The sequence below is a fragment of the Ictalurus furcatus genome, chromosome 10 (assembly GCF_023375685.1).
Source record: "Ictalurus furcatus strain D&B chromosome 10, Billie_1.0, whole genome shotgun sequence".
Classification (NCBI taxonomy): Eukaryota; Metazoa; Chordata; class Actinopteri; order Siluriformes; family Ictaluridae; genus Ictalurus; species Ictalurus furcatus.
Genome location: NC_071264.1, coordinates 15965677 through 15988507, shown reverse-complemented (window position 1 = coordinate 15988507; position 22831 = coordinate 15965677). Strand labels below are relative to the sequence as shown.

Below are 22831 nucleotides of genomic sequence, written 5' to 3'. Positions count from 1 at the left end.
AATATAGTAACATCTGACTCACGGGGACCTGTACGCAAACCTAATAATACGCAGTTTAACAAATGTGTTATTTAACAAAGAAAACAATCATTGCTATGGTGAAGCTTTCTGTAAGGAGAAACAAAGGTTTATGGAAAGAGTCTCCAGTGTCAGTGCTTTGTAATAGTCAGTAAGTCTTCCAGCAAGGAAGAGTTGTCTTGTTTATTTTTTAACATGGCAAGCTATGTATAACCGTATAACTTGTTTTGCAGACTTTACATAACATTAAATATACCTATAAACAGATTTTTTTTTAAAAAAAAGTATGATGCATCATTCTTTGATAAATGAAAAATGACAATTATTGATAAACTGCTGCAGTACAAGGGGAAGGAAATTCATTAGAACATACTGTTATAGGAAAATAACCAACTTTGGGGTGGTAACCGTAACTACGCTTCATCGCACCACCAGTTATGCGTAACAGAATGTGTTTTATTCTAGACCAAGGCAACATGTGATGGCTAATGATGGTTTTGTAGCCCCAGTATTCAGTAGAAGTATGAATAACTGATGCACTTCCAGAACATGAATTATGTCAGAATTTTCCTTATACTTATGAAAAGTGGGCAGAGTTGTCCTTGACTTTAGTTTTATCTAGTTTTATCCTCACCAATCATGAGGCTTAGGGGTCCATCCAATATCCATCCCAGAGAGCCTTTATCAAAAGTATATGCTCCTGCATGAATTAGTCTCTTTGAGCCTGAAAAACCTGGCCAATGAATACTAACCGAGTGAACGTACAGCCCACAACAATAGGTCTGTAAGTGGGTGAGCTTGGCTTTCAATCAAACATGTTCATTACAATATTAGGTTATACCTGAACAGCTCTCAGTCTTATTTAACCGTTGTGGGGTTCCCCCCATTGTTTCGTTAGAGGATGTTGAATAAGAGAGTGTGGTCTTAGAAATATCTTGTGGTATTTTCATCATTTATTTTATTTTATTTTTAAACACAACTACCCTGGGCTGATACCCTGGACAACCCCTAGCAACAATGAGAGACCAGCTGATATTAAATTTGACATCATCTAATCTAACTGCATGGTAAATTTGGCGAGATTCTTCAAACTGAGAGACTGAATTAACTCTCACTGACGTATTTAAAAAGAAGACATTGTACATCTTTCTATGACACTTCGGATTGCTACAGCATGTAGAATAGTCTGGAGGGGGCTGTTGACTAAGCTGGTTTTATTAAATTGGTTTAGTCTTGGACATTTTGAACTGCTGGCATGAAAAACATTGTCTGCAGGGTTGAAAGCACACGATTACACTGCCTCTTATTCATGCGCTCAATACCGACTCTGTACATTACTGTATGTATTGGTCAACATCTACAATGCAAGACAGCAGGCCATTAAAGAATACAGCCATTTTTTATAAAAAAAATTAAAATAAAAAAAACACACCATTTTGGTAATATGTAATGGATGATTTTACCTTTAAATATTAGATTATACATTGACGTAACAGCAGAATGGACCATTAAAAACTTCTTTTAAGGATGAGTGGGCTTAAGGACACCATGAAATCTTCCGCGTAATGAGACAGTTAGTATAACTTCATAGACTGATAATATTGCTATACTATTATATTATATTATGCATGGAATTTGGTCAGGTAACAGAATTATTGGACTGGCTTCTCGTTGGACAGACAACACACTCCCCCATGAAACATGCCATGAAAACGCAAAGACCTGAGCGCCAGTCAGGGCAATATAGTGTGTCTTGAACATGATTTTATATCTTAGACCTGATTTTCAGAACATGCCTATCGGTGAGCATTGCTTAAAATGTTCAGAGTTAACCACATGCAGTATTTCTCTCTTAACACAAGAAGAGAATGAGTGATGCTTTACCTTTCGCCAGTCTTTCTAGCCTCTTGCCGTGTTCAGGAGGAATGGCGTACCTGCAGAGAGACAGCGAGAGAGAGACGCATCAGCTGTCAAGATCAATAGCAAAGTGCCTGAGGTGAGAGCGGCATGTCTGCTTCATCACCATTACATCCTTTTCTCCAGCTCGACTAAAAAAAAAAATTTAAAAAAAACCCCGCTGTCATTCGACGTCTGAAGCACACTCCTTGACTTGACATGGAGGTTTTCCAAGAAGCCTTGTTTGCTGTAAATCTAAGTAGAAGACTTTGAACTTTTGTTTCTTTGTTTATTTATTAATTTTTTTACAATCCATTACGCTCCATGCTCGCACCCTTTGGCCTAGCCTGAACTCTTTCTAGAAAAGTCAGCAACTGTGCAGGAGTAAAAATCAACTTCCTGTAGTTTACACATCAAAGATCTGCTTCTGAAAAGACTCATTTATGACGGGCTGACAGATGTCTAACATCTTACATAAGGACACCGATGTTGTCAAATTGTCAAACTGCAATTTAATTATATTCATGAAATTAACTATAATGTTGTAACGTAACCATGCAAGCCTTTTTTTGTAATAAACCATTCACCATTTCAGAGGACAACAACGACTTTGTTAGCAATATATAAACTAAAACAACCAAACGTTTGTGGACAGCTGACCACCACACCCATAACCCAATCCTGTTCACCCCTGTACACAGTCAGCTCCATGAAGACCAAGTTTACCAAGGTTGGAGTGGAAGAACTTGAGTGGCCTGCACAGAGCCCTGACCTCAAACCCACTGAACGTCTTTGGGATGAAATGGAACAATAACTGTGCATCAGGCCTCCTATCCTGACAACAGTGCCCAAACTCACTAATGCTTTGACTGAATTGCTGCAAATCCCCACTAACATGCTCCAAACTCTAGTGGAAAGCTTTCCCAGAGGAGTGGAGGTTATTATACAGCAAAGGGGAACTAACTCTGCAATGGAATGTTCAACAAGCACATAGGTGGATGATAATCATGTGTCAACAAATTTTTGGCCATAAAGTGTAACTACATTTACATGGACTATTAAAGCCACTGCTAAGAGATTAAAATAAAGAAGGGAAAAAAGCAAGACAACACTTGAAAGAAAAAAAAATTAAAATGGAAGGGAAAAAATTTTTAAAAAATAAAAAAAACACCACACCATGCTGTACCTAATTTGGACAGAATTGAGAAAATCTATGCAGCTGAAATCTCTGAACTCGCAGCTCTGTGTTGTGCACATACATAAAAAAGGAACGGTCATCTGTTGCTTTGTTGCTTGCTAGAGTGAACACAGTATAAGAATATAACGCATTTGGCTTTGCAGCATGGTGCTCTGTGCCCTTCTCTCTTTGGTCATTTCCTGATACGTATTCCAAAAATGTCATGATATTGCTACAAATTTACACTCCAACAAATAACGGTTCTTCAAGTGTTCAAACCCTCTCTGAAAAAGAAAATGTTATATGGCTCTATATAAAAGCTTAGAGAGTTCACTTAGACAGACAAACCAAAGCATTTATCATTGGCATTTGTGCTCCCAACTCTGTCCCTGGATAAGAATGGCTCTCCAGGGTTTCTTTCTGAACAAATTTAACGCTGCATATCACAGGACGATTCCATATTTCCAAATGGCTATATATATATAAATAAAATATGAATTCAGCCAAGTAAGAACAGAGACAGATAAAACACAGCCATTTGATTATAATGTTGTAAAAAAGCTTGTGATTAAAGGTTTAATTAATTATCATGAGGTAGGGCTGCATGATTATGGCCAAAATGATAATCCCGATTATTTTGATCAATATTGAGATCTCGATTATTTATCACGATTATTAATTGATTTTAGTGAGAACATTTGTATTGCACTTTCACATTTATTAAGTTTTCTCATGCCACAATATAACACACAAGTAGGCATGAGAAAACTTGAGCTGGTCAATTATGACAGAATTTAGGAACATGGTGTGAGCCATGACCCATTAATTTAGCTTCTGATAAACTAAATTTAAAATTTTCAGTTAATTTTACAGACTGTATGCAAAAAACAACCGTTAACCTGTTGCACCTTGTAAACAAATACAATAAACATCAATGTTCCGTGCTTGAAGTCTGCGCCTCTTAAATATATTTAAAGCTACACTATTAGACATTTTCCACTGTCATGGTTCTGGGCTGGAGTCAGTTCTTGAACCGCTCTGTGCATATTGTGTATATATCTGAATAATCTCATATAGGATGTGATTGAGTTCATTTACCCATCAGATGCAAAGCACTTCAGTTTAGTGGTGTTCATTACTGATGCTCCGATCAGGATTTTTATGACTGAAACCGATCCAGATACCAATCTTTTTTGTTTAACCTTAAATCAGGAGGTCTGTCATAAACAGTTAAATGTAAGCTCTCTGCTCATGGTCACTGCTAATTGAGTTAAAATAATAGTAATGAGAAATACTGTTGGTTAATTGATAAATAAACAAGCATAAAATATTTATTTTTAAATATCTTAAAAACAATAGAGTGTCCTAATTAAAAGTAGACTAACAAAAATGATCCATATTAGGAAAAAGGCTAATAGCTTTCTGAGGAAATAGCGAACTAAGCTTAATGTCAAACTGATATTAATTGCAACCCATAGTAATTACACATTATTTCATTTCTCATTTTATTTATATTTTATGAAGTTATTATAATATCTTTTTTATATTAAATTTTTTATTTATAATTAAGCACATTTTCTGTCTTTACATTTTAGTAGTTTTATTTTTGTTTATCAGTTTTAGATCGTTTCGCCCAGTACAGCGTCCATGTCTGCTGATAATATGTTTTGGGGGATTAAATCAAACCATGGAAACTGGAATTGACTTTTCTAGTGATATCTGGCAACTGAGAGTTTAAATGGAGTGAATTAGAGTTAGTGAAGGAGAGCTGCAGTGTACTGTATGTTTACAGACTGAACAGTTGCTACTCTTGATTATGATTGATGAGGAATTATTTAATAAAGAAGTTTGAATTAAACCCACCTTGTAGTGTTAGCATTATTATTAATTCACTACGAGCGAAGCCGCTGTGTCTACACGAACAGGTGCAAGTTTAGGTCATTTTGCTGGATCAATAAAAGATGGCGGTTGTGATATTGGGAAGTTGAAGCAGATGTTCAGTGTTACTCTTCATCATAATGGCTTCTCTGCAGTATTTCGACACTTGTTCGGTCGACTGAGGAGATGAAAAGCAGTGTGAAAGTAACTGTTGCTCGGTGTAGATGTATTTTGGACTTCCTGTAGTTTTTATTCCGATTGTATTATACAACTCCGTACAGGTCACTCGCACCGGTGTGAATAAATATTTATTCACAATCGCACAAAATACTTTTCAGTCGCAAATGCAAGTGAAATGGTGGCACTATTGAAACCTGAGTTTATCTGCAAAGTTTTTTCCTGTTTGGCGTGATGTTGTTTAATGTCCCCGACAACCTCTGCAGTGCCATTTAGCATCATGTTAATTTCAAGATTTCCCCTTGCGCAAAACGCTGGAGCTCAAAGCGAAGCTAGCAGCTCGAGGGCTAAAATGCTAACTCCATTTTGGGGTTTTGGCACTACAAAATGACGTCATCCCTGCGCCGCTCTAAGGTGATTGGCTGTAAGTGTAGGAAGCGCTTGATTTGATCTGCAGTGGAGTTTTCTATGAGCGGAGGACAAACTTTAAACGTCAATATCGCAGTCGATCATGTTCATTTAATCGTGGGCAGTCAAAATCGTAATTGGGATCAATATACGATTAATTGTGCAGCCCTATCATGAGGTGATAACAAAATAGCCCACGATTATATAGGATAATGAATGGATTCATCTACTCCCATGCTGGATGAACTTTTAGCATTCTCCTGAAAAGGGAGAAATATTTTACTTGTTGGAGCGTAACACAATCTTCCACTATCGTTTCTGTCATCATACTTATTACCGCAATTATTATCCAGATTTTGGAGAGGAATCTCTTTGCTGATGATCACGCTTGCCCTGACTACAGCCAAGTGACGCACGGGGAATCAAGGGGGGGGGGGGGGGCTGAAGTATTTTTACAGCTGCACACTGCCCTCTAGTGCATGTGTTGCAGCATGCAGACTAATGTACATGACTTAGAAGTGTTCATAATGAGAAATAAGCGTGTTAAGAACATAAAAGTACATGTGGAAGTAGGTAGGTAATTACACATTGATTGGCATTCAGGAGCCTACCTATCTCAATTTGCTTAGTGAGCAGGCATAAAAAGGATTAGAGTGGAACAAAATAATAAAAATCATGATACCCAAAGATGCTTTCAGCTTCCACTAGAAAATATTACAAAAATAAAATATTTAGTACTTTTCTGTGATAAAATATAACAATAGTAGACTACACAAAAACAAGCAGGTAGCAAAAATAAACACATAAGGTTCTGAATTCAAAAATACATCAGGCTGCATGATGAATCATTTTATTATAATTGTATCTTGGAAGCCTGAATAGAAATGAAATTGACTTATGAGCTCCATACAGATTCCCCGCTCTGATGTATAATGTAAGCATCATGTAATTTCTCAAAGCCATTAAAGTAAATATAATCAGACATTATGAGCCGCTGTATATAAAATGAGAACGTGAGAGCACTGCCTCTCAAGATGTGTGCGTGTGTGTGTGAGAAAAAGAGAATGTTTAGTTAACCAATCGGAGAGCAGGGTGATGATTTTTACATCATGATGATTAGATATAATCACACAAAACTTGTATAACACCTTTCCGTCACCATATTCACCTTTACCCAGGTGCCAGAAAAAAAATCAAATAGTGCTTTCTAAATGTGTTTTAAACACACAAACATCGCACTATCCATGTGAGGACCTTCTATTGACAATTATTAAAGTAGCTAATTATTTATATGCTAAACCTAAATCTAACCCAAACACTGGCAACTGTGTAGTTTGTTTTTCTTTTTAAATAAAAGTAGCAAGATCAACGTTGTCAGATCTTCCCATCCTTGCTGTGACATGTGGTCTTCACTAAGGTATAAAAACTCCTCTTCCAGTTAGGCTTGCCACAGTACATGGTCATATTGGTTTTAGCAGTTATGAGGGATGATACCGATATGAAATTTTATACTGGTTTAAAGGGGGAAACATTATGAATGAACGTTAATAACAGTTTGTATATCAATTTCCTAACAAATAGAACAGCCTTAAATAATGTATAGTCATCTAATGACTTTGTGGCTCAAGATATGTTAAATTAAAACGAACGCATTGAAAGTTATTTACTGAGGCATCAAATCTACACAGGCAGCATAGCACATGCGCTGACAGAAGACATCAGGTTTAACTGACAGGAACAACTGTGCGAGGTCAGAGGGGAAGCACAAACGTGTGCAAAATATTCAACAGAACTCCACAAAGCGATCTATCCAGCCACATTTCGAAAAATAAAAACTGAGACCATGCTTGAATCCTAAAAGAGGAGCCCATCTGTATATAGGCTACATTTGCTGTTTGGTGTGTCATTAGAGGGGTGGTGAACAACACACAATTTAATTTGATTACACTTCATTTTCAGTTCCATTTTCAGATTTTGTTAAAAAATAAAAATCAAAAGCCGTGACCCTGAAGGAAGGATAAGCGGTATAGAAGATGGATGGATAAAAATCAAAAGTTTGAAGTCAAGCTTCCTTGCATTTTTGTGTAGGCTATTGCGTACCGAAAATTACCCCATAGCACCATCCAATATCCAACCAGCGCGAATACCAGCATTACCCGTTTGAACTAGGGATACCATACTAATGTGAAAATGATATCATGGCAAGTCTACTTCCAGTTATACCTGCTGAATAACACCAACAGTTATTAATGGCACCCAGGGGACAGGGCTTCAGGGCACTTCAGCACTAATTGTTTTTGTCTACATGCCACAGTGAAATAGAAACACAAAGGGTTATAAATAATAATAATAATAATAATAATAATAATTTATTAATTTTTAGATATGATAAATGCAATACCATATTATATTTTTTTTAATTGCATCATAAACCATGATTAAAAATTAGGAATTAATCATGACACAGAATGTCAGTATCGACACATCTCAATGCAGTAAGCATCTCCAAGAGTCGCTCCTGAGAAGGTCATTGCATACTGCTATTATACGTCATCATCATCTGGGATGGATGAAAGAAAACAGCCACAGGCCTTCAGTAATTCACACACTGTGCTATTTCCCCCTCTCTGTCACGCTACCACACACACACACAGCCAGAGCAATTATTTCCAGCAGCGTGCATGCATATGTACATGTGTGCGCGCGCGTGTGTTTGTGTGTGTGTGCGCGCGTGTGTTTGTGTGTGTGTGCGCGCTACAGCAACTGCGAAATCTTGAAGAATCTGACAGTAGATGTTGAGTGGGGGAATATGACCTTGATGTGTGCAGTGTTGGAGAGGAATGAAGTTAATTTCACAGTGGCTGAACAGAAGGGCTCAACAAACAAGCGCCACACACAGCTTAACATCCTGTAATTACTCGACAAGTAAAAGCGATTAAATTTCAGCGACAAGAGCGAGCGCTTGCACTGCATTGAGCTGAGAGGAAACACTGCCATAGGAGGACATTCACTCTTTAACAAGAGAGAAGAACTGAATGCTGATGCTGCAGAGCATGCTGGGACAGAGGGAGGACCCAAGATAGATTTCTTAATCCCTCCTTCTCTTTGACGCAAGTAACCAACAGACAGAGGCCACACCCCCCTCCACTGCAACGACAGACAGAGGCCACACCCCCTCCACTGCAACATCTCTTTTACACTCTCACTAAATAAACGGGAAACAAAGAAAAAGACAAAGAAGTTACACAGAAGTGAAAATCAAAATGGCAGTGAGCTCCCATGAGGCCTTCAGACAAGGACTCCTAACATGAGACTGCCTGCTTCTCTTCATTACACACTTAGACACAAACACACACACAAACAAACACACAGTTGTCATGATGTCAGTACACAGAATGAGAAAATGCAGAGAAAATTTCTGACAGGACCAATATAAGTGAGATAAACAGAGTGTAAGCACAAGCACTAAATCACGTTTCTACAAGCTCTGGCATCTGACAGCACAAACCATTCTCTCTCGCTCACTCTCTCTCTCACACACACACACACACACACACACACACACACACACACACACACAGAGAGTACTCAGAGTGGCTCAATCAATAAGTGCAGTGGGGCCTGGACAGGAACGAGGGACTGGGAGGAAGAAAAAGAAAAGTGTGAGAGTGACAGCACTGCTGTAAATCAGAATAAAGCTGCAGTGTACAAGTCTTTACAAGCAAACCACAGGGTGCGCACTACAGCTGGGACTCTCTACAGGCCTCACCAAATGAGGTGATTTTAATTTAAATTACCACGGCGAGATTATACGCTGATTCTCACCTTCGTTGCATGTGGAAATTTAATTTTGTACAGCCAAATGATGAGGTATTTTTCTGTGGTTGAATCTCAAATTTCTTTCTACTGGGAGTAGAATACACTTATATTATACTCTATATAGTGAGTATGCATAGCACAAAGTTTTTCTAATTAATTTTTTTGTTTTAAATTTGAATCACATTTTACAGTTAGAAATTAGAATGCAATTTTTAAAACAATTCTTCCATCAAAAATGTTATTTTTCACATTTGATCAATTTAGAAAAAAAATAAATACATAAAAATTTGAAACAATTAAATAAAGCCTGCTGGTGCTGCAAATTTTTTTGTTTGTCTGTTTAATATTAAAGCACTCTTAGCATTTTGAATCATTTTCTATAAAATTCCTCAGTAAAATTTTTGAATCAACTCCATTTACACACCATTTTTCCTGCATTCCCTAAGGATGATTTCAAACCTAGATGTAAAATTTGCTTCATTAGTTTAATTAAGAGATTTGAACACGCTGGTGTAGAAGCCTGATTAAGAAGTTTTGTGTGTCGATGCACAGTCATGATGCGTAAAGAATCGCTTCTTTTTCCCCCTCTCATTTAACCAGCAAGAGCTGATCGATCACTTCTCAGCCCATCTAACGTTCTAAATATTACACAACTGTAACGAAATTTTATTTATGAAGTCATGCAGCACCATCTCTGACCACATTAACGGCACACCACAGAGCCTGTAGCAGTGCACCACCGCCACCTAGTGACCACTTACAGAATTTCTTAGAGCCTAACAGTGCAGGATCTGCAAGAGAGGCATCTTTCAAAAGCTGCAGGGGTTGTTTCTAGACACTTGTATCACAAGTATGCAGTAAATGCACCAGAGTTCTGGGTAAACCCTCACAACCCTCTGACAGACTCTTCATGCTTTACAATCGTACAGGAAGTACTGCAGCTGTGCATAGCTACGAGGGGTGTAACAACACACTAGTCACATTTTGACTAGATTCATCATACCAGCTTAACAAGTCAATTCAATTCTCAGAATATTCAGAGCAAAATTTAATGAAGGAAAATAAGTCTGAAAAGACTTTTTTATTTCTGAACCATAAACATTGCAAAACATGCATTTTGCCTGTACAAACGAAATAAATATAAAATTGCTATGCCTAGAGGTTTAAAGTTGTACAAAAATGTACTATAGGTTCACCATAACTAACAAATAAATAAATAAGAACTTATAAATTCTCATGGTCACGCTGTATTTTTACACCCCTAGTTACTAAAACAGGCCTAAATTTCCCCTTGAACTGTAAATGTAGGTCAACTAACTAATCAACTAACTAAGACATGTTCAGTATCCAAATCGTGCTTCATTTTGTACTGAAGCAACAAGGCTAACGTAGCTAACAAGAAAAGGAAGGTTATGGCTACCAGATTAGCATCATGCAAACTGCATCCAAATCACACACTGACATGAAAAGATGACCGCATTAGTACTAACTCACTTGTACCGTTTTATAAAATATTAGAATAAGAACATATATACACACACACACACACACACACACACACACACACACACACACACACACACACAAATCAAACTGACTATATGAGACTATATTGTCATACAAATCCCTTCTATTGCTAAATTCCTCCTACAAACCTGAGTGTGACGCTGCTGTGACACCAACCTAGGGGTGTGACTCAATCAGCTCCCTAGCTTCCTAGGCTGTGAATCAGTACATCGTGTACATGAGGTCGGGCACTGGTAAGGACCCTGGTTCATTACACATGACCATGTACTCACGTAAAACCTCACCACTGGAATTTAACAACAGGCAGGACCGGTATCTTTCTGACATTATATTTATATAAATTTGTTAGCTTAAAACACACATTTTTGGATTTTTTTTAAATCATTAAACACACAAAAAGTCGTTGGACTCAAACCGTACATACAGTAGAACGTCAAATAAAGTTAAAAATCACTAACGTAAGCAATCATTTGAAAGCTACTACAAGGATAACAAGCTTCTTATTGTACATTTGGAAACAAAGTTGGCTGAGAGTTCGTCACCCATTTTTTTGGAGCACAGAGGCTTCAGAAAACATGACATCATATCCAGTAAGAAGGGAACATAGTGAGCATCGATGCTCTCTGGTCTTTGCAGCCCATTGTGGGATTTTTTTTTTATTTTAGAGAGCGAATGTTCCAGTGCACTAGAAGGATTTCGCGATTGATACAACCTTTAAAATGGCCAACTCCCTGATCAGTGCCCTGACTACTGAACTAGGGAGCTGAATAAGACACCCTACATGCTGAAAAAAAAAATTGATTCATCTTCAAAATGTATGTCTGGCTTTACCTCAGTCCCTCTGTTCGTTCTGTAGACGTGATTATTTAGGATCATGCAGTTTGGACAAGGCTAAACTGGTAGTTATAAGGTTGAAGTTTTTGCCAGCTGCAATAGCCTCATAGCTCCTGCATAAACATGTCATGGCTGAACTGTATTGTGTACATTTTATTTTTGGCTCAACTGTGTTTTTAAACGATGTTGAGAGACACTCAACAGCTGCACCAATTTCAGGGGAACTTTCAAAGGAATATTCAGAGGAACTGAAAGTTTTGTTTTCTAGTCTGCTGCTTAAGAAAAAAATGACTGCATTCACTACATCGTAAATATATTTACTTTACTGTCGGTACTGGGGTGAAGTGGTTTATATCACAGATGTTGAACTCTGGAATCCGAGTCATTCTAGCAGTTTCTAAAGTAACAAGATAAACGGGCACTTGTTTGTTGGACATTCCACATAAACTGATTTTTAAATGTGTGTATTCATTATTATGGTGAGCATTTTTGTAAGGGATGTTTAACATTTATGGAAGGAGTCTCCAGTGTCAGCGCTTTGTAACATTCAGTAAGTTTTCCACCACAGCAAAGATTTCTAGGTAACATGATAAAAATAAATTTTTTTTAAATTATAAATTTTTTAAAACTCAGTTTATGTCTGTTTATTACTGCTATATGTGTATCCTTCATCAATAACAACTCCAGTATAAAAAACCTAAAATGAAGTCAGCTGTTGATTTCTTTTTGTTTCAACAGTTCAAATGATTCAAAGATTCACAAAAATTGCTAAGTGTTAATTCCGACTCAGACTTCTGCCCATCAACAAACAGCGATCACTAACCAAGACTTGGGCTGGCCGAAGTGCAGGTAGTTGATGCTGTAGAGGTCCATGTCCTCCGTGTGCCAGGCAAATGTGGTCTTCCACATGCCGAAGTAGAGGTAGGGGGTGTTAACGCCCTCAATCACGATGCCACACTCTTGCTCCACCATGTCAAGCAGCGTGTTCAGATGTCCAATGTTCCACTCCGTTATGTCCTGGCAGAACACAAACGAACACACACACAAACGAACACACACCCCCACACACACACACACCCCCCCCCCCCCACACACACACACACACACACACACACACACTGAGCATTTCAATGTGTACTCTACAACACTAGATGGCATCATTACACAGTCAGTTGGTGTGTCGCTTGGGTGAGCAGCTTATGTTTAATTACTATTTATTTAAAATGTCTATGACAACACATTAATTATAAACTGATAGGAGCAATACTGCTTGTGAAGCAATTAAAATAGCTATAATAATTCCTGCCTATATTAGGGACCACAATAATTTTAACTCAATGTCACAAATAATGTTTAACATAATTAACCAATTAACCAGTTATACTCTTAATTAATTATAAACAAACAATATGTTAATAGGATCAATGGGGGTCTGACTCAGCAAGCAGGAAGAAAAGGATGGAAGGAAAAACTGGAAAGTAAGGGGAAGGAAGGAAGGAAGTATAGGAGGCTAGAAAAGGAAAGGAAGGAATTAAATGACAGAAGGAAAAAGGTAATAATGGAAGGAAGAAAGTAGAAAGGACATGACTAAAAAAAGGGAAGGAATAAAGAAAGGATAAAAAGGAAGGACAGAAGGCAGGAAAGAAGAGAAAGAAGGAAGGAAATGATGGAAGGAAAGACAGAAGGAATGAAGTTATGAAAGGCTAGAAAGGAAAGACAGAAGGAAAGAATGAAATGATAGAAGGAAGGACAGAAGGAAGGGAAATAAAAATCAAAGAAATGAATAAATTAAATGATGGACAGTCAGAAATGAAGGAAGGACATACGGAAGTTATGAAATGAGGAAAAAAGTACGAAAGAACGAAAGAAAGAAAGGAAGGAATGGATGGACAGATGCATAAAGGGAAGGAAGGAAGGAAGGAAAGAACAGAAGGAAGGAAGACTCACAGGATCGTATAGCGAGCCGCTGATGTCTGCACCATAGATCGGTGACACGAATGTCAAATTCTTCCAGTATTTTCTCTCCAGATCATCAAAGTCTTTATGCTGAGGAGTGCAGTACCTGCAGATCAGAAAACACACACCAAGGTTTATTTATAGAGGACAAACATGAACAAAGCCTTGTTAAACCATGATTACGTCTGCTTTCAAAAACATGACCATTAAAGCAAAACTGCTTTTATTTTATTTGAAAACAGTCACATCTGGGGTTTTACAGCACAGAGCTCTGTTAGCAGAAATTCTAGTGGTCTGATGGTAGGTGAATTTGCATCATCCACAGGAGCAAACGTAATCCATAAAAGTAGGTAGCCATTCAAGCAGCAGCACCAAAATACATTTTAACACAGCACTGACTTTTTATACCATATACACATGATCTATAATCAACTTTAACAACACAGTGGCCTACAAATATCTGGGGAAAAAACTTTAAACTGTGGCTATAATTTTACCTCATAAATAGGTTAGTGGCTATGTTTCCTGTAAATCAGCAATAAACATTTCAAAACACTTAAAAACAGACTTTAACTGGTGTAAGATGGGAAGTAGCATAACATTAAAGTTAATTTCCATAATATTAGCTGTGTTGTTTACTTACTATACACAGTAATCTAAACATGCAGCTAGCTACATATTTTTGTAGCAAGCTACATGTTTTCCTCAAAATTAGTATACAGAAACAAGCAGTTTAACACCTTGCTAATGTCTTGTTCTTTAATAGTACAATAGTTTTAATTTTTTTACTTCACAGCCATTATATTCTATTGTGAAACTAAGAAGAACTAACAGTTACTTCAGCATTTCCTCCTTCTCATGACAATCTAAAATGCTAAGCCATGGCTAAACTGCTAACTACACTGCACTAAGCACTAAGATCCTTTTTCCAACAGTATTATTCCATGCCCAGTTAACATGCAAACTTTCTGGTGTGTTAAGTAAAAAACAAAACAAAAAACATTACATTACAGTGATTATACAATAATTCAAGTTTTTACGTTCACCATTCAAGAATTAGTTAAGCCTGTCGTCTTAGCTAGGTTAGCTAGTGTGTCTTAGTTTCGTAATTACTCAGTGCATGATATAATGGAATAGGTATCATTGCCTTTTTTGGTACATTAATATGAACAAAATGCTACTTTTGCCTTTCACGCACAGGATGCTATTACATACTTGTAAAAAATAAAATAAAATACAGACTCTGCTTCATAAATGACAATTTATAATCTGATTAAATCCTGAGGTAAAATTAATCCAGTTAGAAAGGAAGGAATCTAATGTAAAATCAGCACACATTGTATTTTTGGTTAAAACTGAGCACGATTTAATCAAGTGAAAGTCACAAGCATTGTTTAAACACTGAACAAGAATGACAAAAAGCACAGCAGCGAAGTTCCTTCGGCACTAATGTAAATGACAGATTTTAATGGAAAATGAAGCACCCTTTGTAAACCACTCAAATTTCTTGTCCCGCACTACGGCAGAGGTCACATGTGAGGTCCATCATTTGCCAACCAAATCACAGCCAAACTATACTGACCATTTTTACGCATACAGCAGGTAAGGTTACATTTCCCACAAACAGGTATATAGCAGCTTGCTGAAACATCTTTTTCAAGGGTTAGGAGTTTAGTAAGCCAAGTGGTTAATGCACTGCACTAATGAGCAGAAGGTTGCAAGTTCAACTCCCAGGACGACTGCTGGGACCTTGAGCAAGACCCTGAACCCTCAAGGGTTCAACTTTACACTAGAATGTGGGTTCTGCATCACGTCTAACTCACGCTTAATAAGGCTGTCTGACAACTAAACAAACATAAATAACGTGCTGGTAGTCCAGGAGGTTTAACTGCCGAGCCTACAGCAGTTTAGCTGAAAAACAAAATGAGAGCAGCGTTATGGTTACCTGAACCCTAAAAGTTGATTATGTCCCAAAGTGTTTTATTTCCCTTGTTCCACAGCAAATTGTTATTTATTAAAAAGTATAACACATTCCTTTATCTTACTCTTCAAGTTAACACAAAAACAAACACAGCTTGTCATAATACTGAGAAACCGGAACGCACAAACTCCTGTCCTGAAAAACTTCATGTGGTGGAAAACATACTGAATGTAACAGAACACTGACACTGGAGACTCCTTCCATAAATGTTACATACACATCTTACAGAAAACCTCAACATACCGATGATTAAACCGTTTTCTGTGTTAAATAACAGGCATAGGATTCCATTTATTATTAGCCTTAAATTATTTGTGCGTCCACCTTCAAGTGGACCAGTATAAACCTGGGACTTCAATTATTCAGAACCGCCGTTATACAAAATTAATCAACTAATCTGAGCAATCTGATCTGAGAATTCATCAGTGCTGTGGTATAATGTAATTTAGTTAACTATAGCTGTCAATGTGCACCATAACAACCACGTTTTTGTTCGTTATTCACCAAATTAGCCCACATCTCTAGTTGAAAGTTGCTGTCATCACACTATTATCTCTAATAATTTTTAAAGTGAACTGTGATTGGCTCAATGGCTTGAAGGTATTTTTGTTAAGTAATAACTACTCAACATCACAGTTCATTCAGAATCACTGAAAAAATCTTTGGATTCTATTGATGAATATATATAAATGAATATGAAAGAATATACTGGTGCTTTGGTAAGAAAGTTGGCCCAAACACTTATAAATGTATACACTTAGTAACACAATCTATGTAATCAGAATCATCTACACAAAAGCAACTAAAAAGAAAAATCTGATTCGGAACCTACCTTTTACTGTTGGCCAGTTTGCGATATTCGCCCACAGTCATGGACTTCTTCTGGATGTTGTATTGAGTGAAAAGTCCGGACTGACCGGTGACCACCTGCATGATGGGCGCAGGAATGACCATATCTTCGATGGTCTCGTAGGAGCGTCTGGGCTTCCACTCTTTAGGAGGAATGACCTGGAAGTTAACCAGAGAGAGAGAGATACGGAATGAGTAGATGAGATGAAGCTAATGGTAGTACAACAGTTAGGATTCAATATTAGTGACAGAAGGCTGCGAGTTCAAATCACAAAGCCTGACTAAATACATTTATTGGCGCATTTAAAAAATATATATTATATATATATAAAATTTTCTAAACTTATAAAACTGCACTGGAGTTCTTGCCATGAAGAGGAAATAATCTCACTACCAAACTCACAATTCCTCAGTTCTAAACCAAAATCTCTGAACATATTTTTGGAGACATTCTACAAGGTTTCATAAGTCTATACATAGGGGAAATAAACACTTTTTAGCAAAATGTCTTCCAAAGTTTATTAGTTTATATTATATAACTTTGTTTAGATAGCCCTTAAGAACAGCTTTGACAAAAGAAGAACGCATTAAAATCATTTTCATGACTGGATCGGAAAGGTTGCGATGGACTTTAAGAGGAAATATGGCAAGCACATCAGACACACACATGCACACACACACAAAACACTGTTTCCAAACTTATTAACAAATTAACAAAAGACTGGAAGTGTTGCAGACCAACCAAGAAGTGCATGTCCACGAATACCCATTGACGAAGGCACAACCAACATGGTGCTGGTGAGACTTTTGGGACACCCTGTAGTTTTATTTATTTTAGAATTCCATTTCCATTATTATATTTGAGTCATCATGTACTAATCTTGTTTCTCCCCAATTAAATGCTGATTTAATGTTACTATAATCAAAGTACTTGCTGAAATGTTCAAATGTAGATGGATCTTAAAATGTCATTATGTTCAATCTTTGAGGCTCAGTCTGGATTTCAGGTTGGAAGAGTGTGTTCGTGTTTGATAGTGCGAGATTCATGAACTGCTAGTGAAATACTAGAAACAGTAAGGAAATGTTTTCACTGTGCTTTTTAAGGCTTCTACCAACACAAGCTTCTCCTTTCATGTAAGTAAAGGAGAAGAAAATGAGCTTGTAGTTAATTTGGAGGAATCTTAGGTCCACTCTGTTCCCCTGCAGAAATCCTAACGCCAGCTCATTTGCTCGGTCTCTGATGCTGAAAAGAATGCATGAGTACCTTAGCTAAGCCTGCGCGATGAGCTCCTTGGGTTTCCATATACGTAATGTACTTTGCAAAGTCACGGAATTCCTCAATGGTGGGCCTGAAGGTCATGATCTTGAAGGCTAAATTTCCACCCGGTGGTGGTGCAGAAGCTGGTTCGGGCTCTGAGGACTCCAAGTGTGGGCTTGGAGCTGGATCAAAGTCCAAGGCTGTTGAAGGAACCGCAGGGTTCTGTAAGGTCGGAGCTGGAGTGGAGTTCATGGCTTCGTCTGGGGCAGTTTCCTCAGACATGCTCGTAGATAAGCTAATGCTAGACACAAAAATGAAAAAAGAAATATATAAGAACCTCTGATTATCACTATGAACATTTTTGAAAATCTAATAATAAAAATACAACATGTCAACTGGAGTTCTAGTCAAGCCACTTCAACATGTGAATTAATGGGGTCCAGTGGATGAGTGAAGAAATGTCAGCAAACCCAGCAATTCATTTACACTCAGTAGACCATACAGACTCTGTTCCAAATCACTCCCTATTAGCACTAGTTTTGAGTTTTGTCTTAGTAGACAGTAGTCAGAAAGCATAGTGGAGATATATGCAGTGCATTCCTTAAATCCCACAATGCACTGCATAAAATAACAGACCACAGCTAGTACAGAATACTCACAATGGTGTCTGAAGGAAATAGCGAACAGACCAACTCCCCAATTTGTAAACAAGTGGGTTTTTTTTATTTGTAAATTTCTAATTAATTGTCATATATACACACATCTTTTTTTACCTAATTACATACATACATATTATGCTCTTTAATGCATTTCACAATCTAAACTAAGCAAAAAAAAGAAATGTCCCAGGAGGCTGTATTTTAAAGATAATTTTGTAAAATTCATATAAGCTTTACAGATCTTTATTGAAAAGGGTTTAAACAATGTTTTTCATGCTTGCTCAATGAATCATAAACACTTATCGCACATGCACCTGTGGAACAGTCCTTACGACACCAACAGTTTACAGGTGGTTGGCAATTAAGGTCACAGTTACAATAACTTAGTACACTAAAGAGACCTTTTTACTGATTCTGAAAAAACACCAGAAGAAAGATACCATAGGCCTGCTACAGTGAGACAGGAAGGACAGCTGATCGTCCTTGCTGTGGAAAATTACATGTAACCATGTGTCCCCCCAGATGTGATGGAGAACTTGTAAATGCCTTGGTGGAAGAGTGGAGTAACATCTCACAGCAAGAACTGACAAATCTGGTGCAGTCCATGAGGATGAGATGCACTGTAGTACTTAAAGCAGCTGGAGGATACACCACATACTTACTTACTTTTGATATTGGACCCCCCCCTTCCTCCCTTTGGTCAGGGACTCATTATTCCATTTCTGTTCATCAAATGTCTGTGAAACTTGTTCAGATATTGAAACTTATGGTAATACAAATATTTACACGTTAAGAAATTTGCCTGTAATAAAAGTAGTTGAATGTGAGGACGTTTCTTTTTTTTGTTGTTGAGTTTACTTTCAATTTTTAAAAAGGTGTATTATGTAAGATTAGTCCTTTATTTCTTTCCAAGATTACATCTCTAACAGTTAGATGGATTAGACATTTGAATGATTCCCACCCATGTTCACAAAGCTCTGCCCTAGGATCTACAGTAGCCCATAGAGCCTTTATATAATGACTGACAGTAGGGGCATTCAAACACAAACAAGCATTCTGAGCCAGAAGTCGGTTTTCTGAACAATTTTCTCAGCGACTCTATATAATTTTGCTAAGGCCATGACTTAATCCATTAAAGTTTTTTTTTTTTTAAATCATGTTCTGCAAATCATCCATATTATTTATCTTTATTTCTAATGGAAATTAAAAGGCAACTGTGCTGAATCTTTCAGACAGGACAGACTGCATTATATTTAGATCACCTGGGACTATTTTATTATATTTCTAATTCATTGCTCAAAGTTAGTTTTGATTAGATAGAATTCTGCCAAAATGAAATCTGTTACCAATAACTAAAAACAAAGCTAATACATAAATAGCTAGTGAAGAATCTAGAGTAGGAAGTGTTAGGCCAACACATGTCAAGTTGTAAAAAGATCACTATTAATTATGACAACAGTAGACAGCTGACTCATACATAATCAAGTTAATTCTGTTCATACTTGCATTTATAATAGGTGTGAGTGGGGGCCCCTGAGTAAGTTGCCCCTAACTGTTCAGAAACAGTACTGTAAACAGCCACTTAGCTACTTAGAAGTCTAAAATAAGTCAAGCAACAACAATAGCAGCAGCAACACCAGATTTTCAAACAAGTTGTGATCACAAGTTCAATTCACAAGAACAGTACAGTTTATTGGTAAGGTGCATTTATGCTTTTATATGCTCTTCCTACACACAAGGGTATTATGAAGATATAATATAGCTACTGGGTCGCAAAATATACGTCGCAATAAATTTTTCTGAGATCATGTTATGGCAACTTTTTTTTCCCCCATCAAAGCAGCTGATGAGGTCAACTGTTTTGAATTATACATTAAGTATCAACAAACCGTTTTTTTAAGTTTCATTACTGCTACTGTTAATACACAAAATACATTTGATATTACAAAAAAGATACAAGATACTGCTACAGATATAATATGAAAATATTACTACGTAGTCATATATACTGTATAGTCATGTTTTTCTTTACGGGCCCACTGACCTTCAAGGAGGAAAAATATATAACCTTTAGCTTCAGAGCACAAAATTTGCTATCCAAAGCAAAAGGTCACCGACATTCTACATACCATTTCTGCTCATTTCTAATTCAACTGGTTAAACACATCAGCAGATGTCTGAGAGTGTACCAATATTATCTAGGTACACACACACGAGGCTTTTTACTTCTCACATCAGAGTTGCCTAACATTTAATCAAGGTTTATGATGTCCTTGTCTATTATTCTATTAAATATAACTACATGTTCAGTTGAAATTCTCAGTGAACGACTTTAACTGTAAATGAACAGTTCATGATGCGTCTTCACAAAACAACTATGAAAATGTCAATCTGGAATCTATCAGTGATAAAGTTGTGAGCAGAGGACGTTTTTGCGCTGAATTTAATTTAGACCGTAAAATAAACATGTAAAAAGTACTTTGGTATTTTCAGTTAAGCAATTTCTTTTCTTTTTTTCCCCTCTCACCTGACAGTTTGCTCTGTCCAGTTTAGGCAGAACTATCGGTGGTATAAGTGACATTTAGTCTACAAAGTACTAATCAGAATTTAAGCCCAAAGTATACTCCGTTTTTTACACTTACACTGACATATGCGCACAGCAGTAGGCATAGCCTTTCAAAAGTATACTAATAGCGTACGCATAGAAAGTGAAGTATACATTGGGCTTAATGACCTGCTTACATCAGTGACTTCATTCCTACTCACTCATCCTTTCTGTTCCTGAGCGATTGTGATAAAAACTGCTTTACTGACTACAATATGGGCAATATTGGCAGATTATGACCTAGTCATTTATTATAGTGTATGCATTAAATATTGAAATATAATAAAGTGCATTTGCATGACCTACAAAGGTAAAACAAGCTTTATGAGAACAAAGAAAGTGTCCATCAAAAGCACCCCATTACATTTCTGACCATCGCTATGAAGCCAACCAAGCCAAATGAAAAAGGTGCAATGTGACAAAAAAAAAACTCTAGTGGTTGCTTTAGAAACCAATCACGATGCTGGCACATCATATACACTCTATATTAAATATATTTGAAGAAAGAAAAAAAAATGTCAACCATAAACCAAAGACAAATGAAAAAATAGTGACGTTAATGCAAATGTATAAATTAGTCATTTCTACTGAAAATGAAATTGTGTTTCCAAACACAATTTGTAAAGTTATCACTTATGTTACAGCAACTACAGACCAGCATTCCCTCACTGGCTTCTGTTTTCTCTCTCGAGTTAATAAGACAAAAAATATATCTTGCGTACCAAGAAACCAAAAAGCGCAGAGTCCCCGTCCCGAAGACTTTCCTGTGGTGGAAAACCTCCTGACCATTACAAAGCACTGGAGACTCCTTACATAATTTTTAAATAAACGTCTCCTCCACCATATAAATGTATTTTTATGTGTTGTTTTGTTAAACAACAGTAGCTTTTAATTATAACGAGTGAATTAATATAAGCCTGGAATTTGTATTACAGTCGGAACTTATGTCAGAGCTGCTAGTAAAGAAAATTAATCCACATTAATCAACTGATTAGCCAATCAGATCTGAGAATTCAGCATGGGTCTATGCAGTTATACATTTTCCATACAATCTGCAGTGCTACTTCATAAATGAAAATATTAATTAATTAAATAATAAATAAATAGATAGATAGATAGATAGATAGACAGAGGTGATTTAAGCAACTGATTGCTTTCTGGGTCAAAAACGTCAAAATAAGGCAGGTCAAATGACATAATTTGTATAACAAGAATACTCAAGGATGCATTTCTAAATTCTCACACTTCAGTGATGACATTCAAGGTTTAAGGCTTAAAAAAAAAAAAGGGGGGTGTTTGTGCTGTCAAGGGTTTTTACAGTGTCACAGTTTCACATTTATTCACAGTGTACGTTACTTTTTCACAGACCTTTTGGTTTTAGTTATATATGCAAAGATGTGCAAGGAGTCTTTCTGTAATACATTTCTGCTTAAATTTTCACCATAGACTTGTGTGTTATACCCTAAACGCATGATATTTTGAGATTAAGTCAACATACCATGAAAATCTCAAACCATAACAAACAAAATCTCCCACCTGTGAGCGCACACCAGCCAAGCATGAGAAAGGCTTAGGGGACTATTCTTTTTTTTTCTTGCAATAATATTAATAATAATAATAATAATAATAATAATAATAATAATCTATTAATTTATTATTATTATTATTATTATTATTATTATTATATCATCAAAAATATGTATTATATTTTAATATTATAATATTAAATACTGACCATTTACGACAAGAGAAGTTATTTTTTTTTATTTTAAAAATACATAATTATACA

At 36.7% G+C, this 22831-nt stretch overlaps 1 protein-coding gene across 2 annotated transcripts in view; it reads right to left on the bottom strand.

Annotated features, from left to right (window-relative positions):
- The window catches only part of kdm4b (lysine (K)-specific demethylase 4B), a 66825-nt gene that overhangs the window by 43177 nt on the left and 817 nt on the right, over nt 1–22831 (bottom strand). For both annotated transcript variants that reach the window (XM_053634075.1, XM_053634074.1), the window contains exons 2-6: nt 17785–18079; nt 16504–16679; nt 13682–13796; nt 12558–12751; nt 1903–1952 (exon numbers count right to left, since the gene is read on the bottom strand). In XM_053634075.1, the coding sequence (XP_053490050.1) occupies nt 1903–1952; nt 12558–12751; nt 13682–13796; nt 16504–16679; nt 17785–18060 (811 nt within the window). In that variant the 5' untranslated portion in view covers nt 18061–18079. The remainder of the gene's footprint in view (nt 1–1902; nt 1953–12557; nt 12752–13681; nt 13797–16503; nt 16680–17784; nt 18080–22831) is intronic.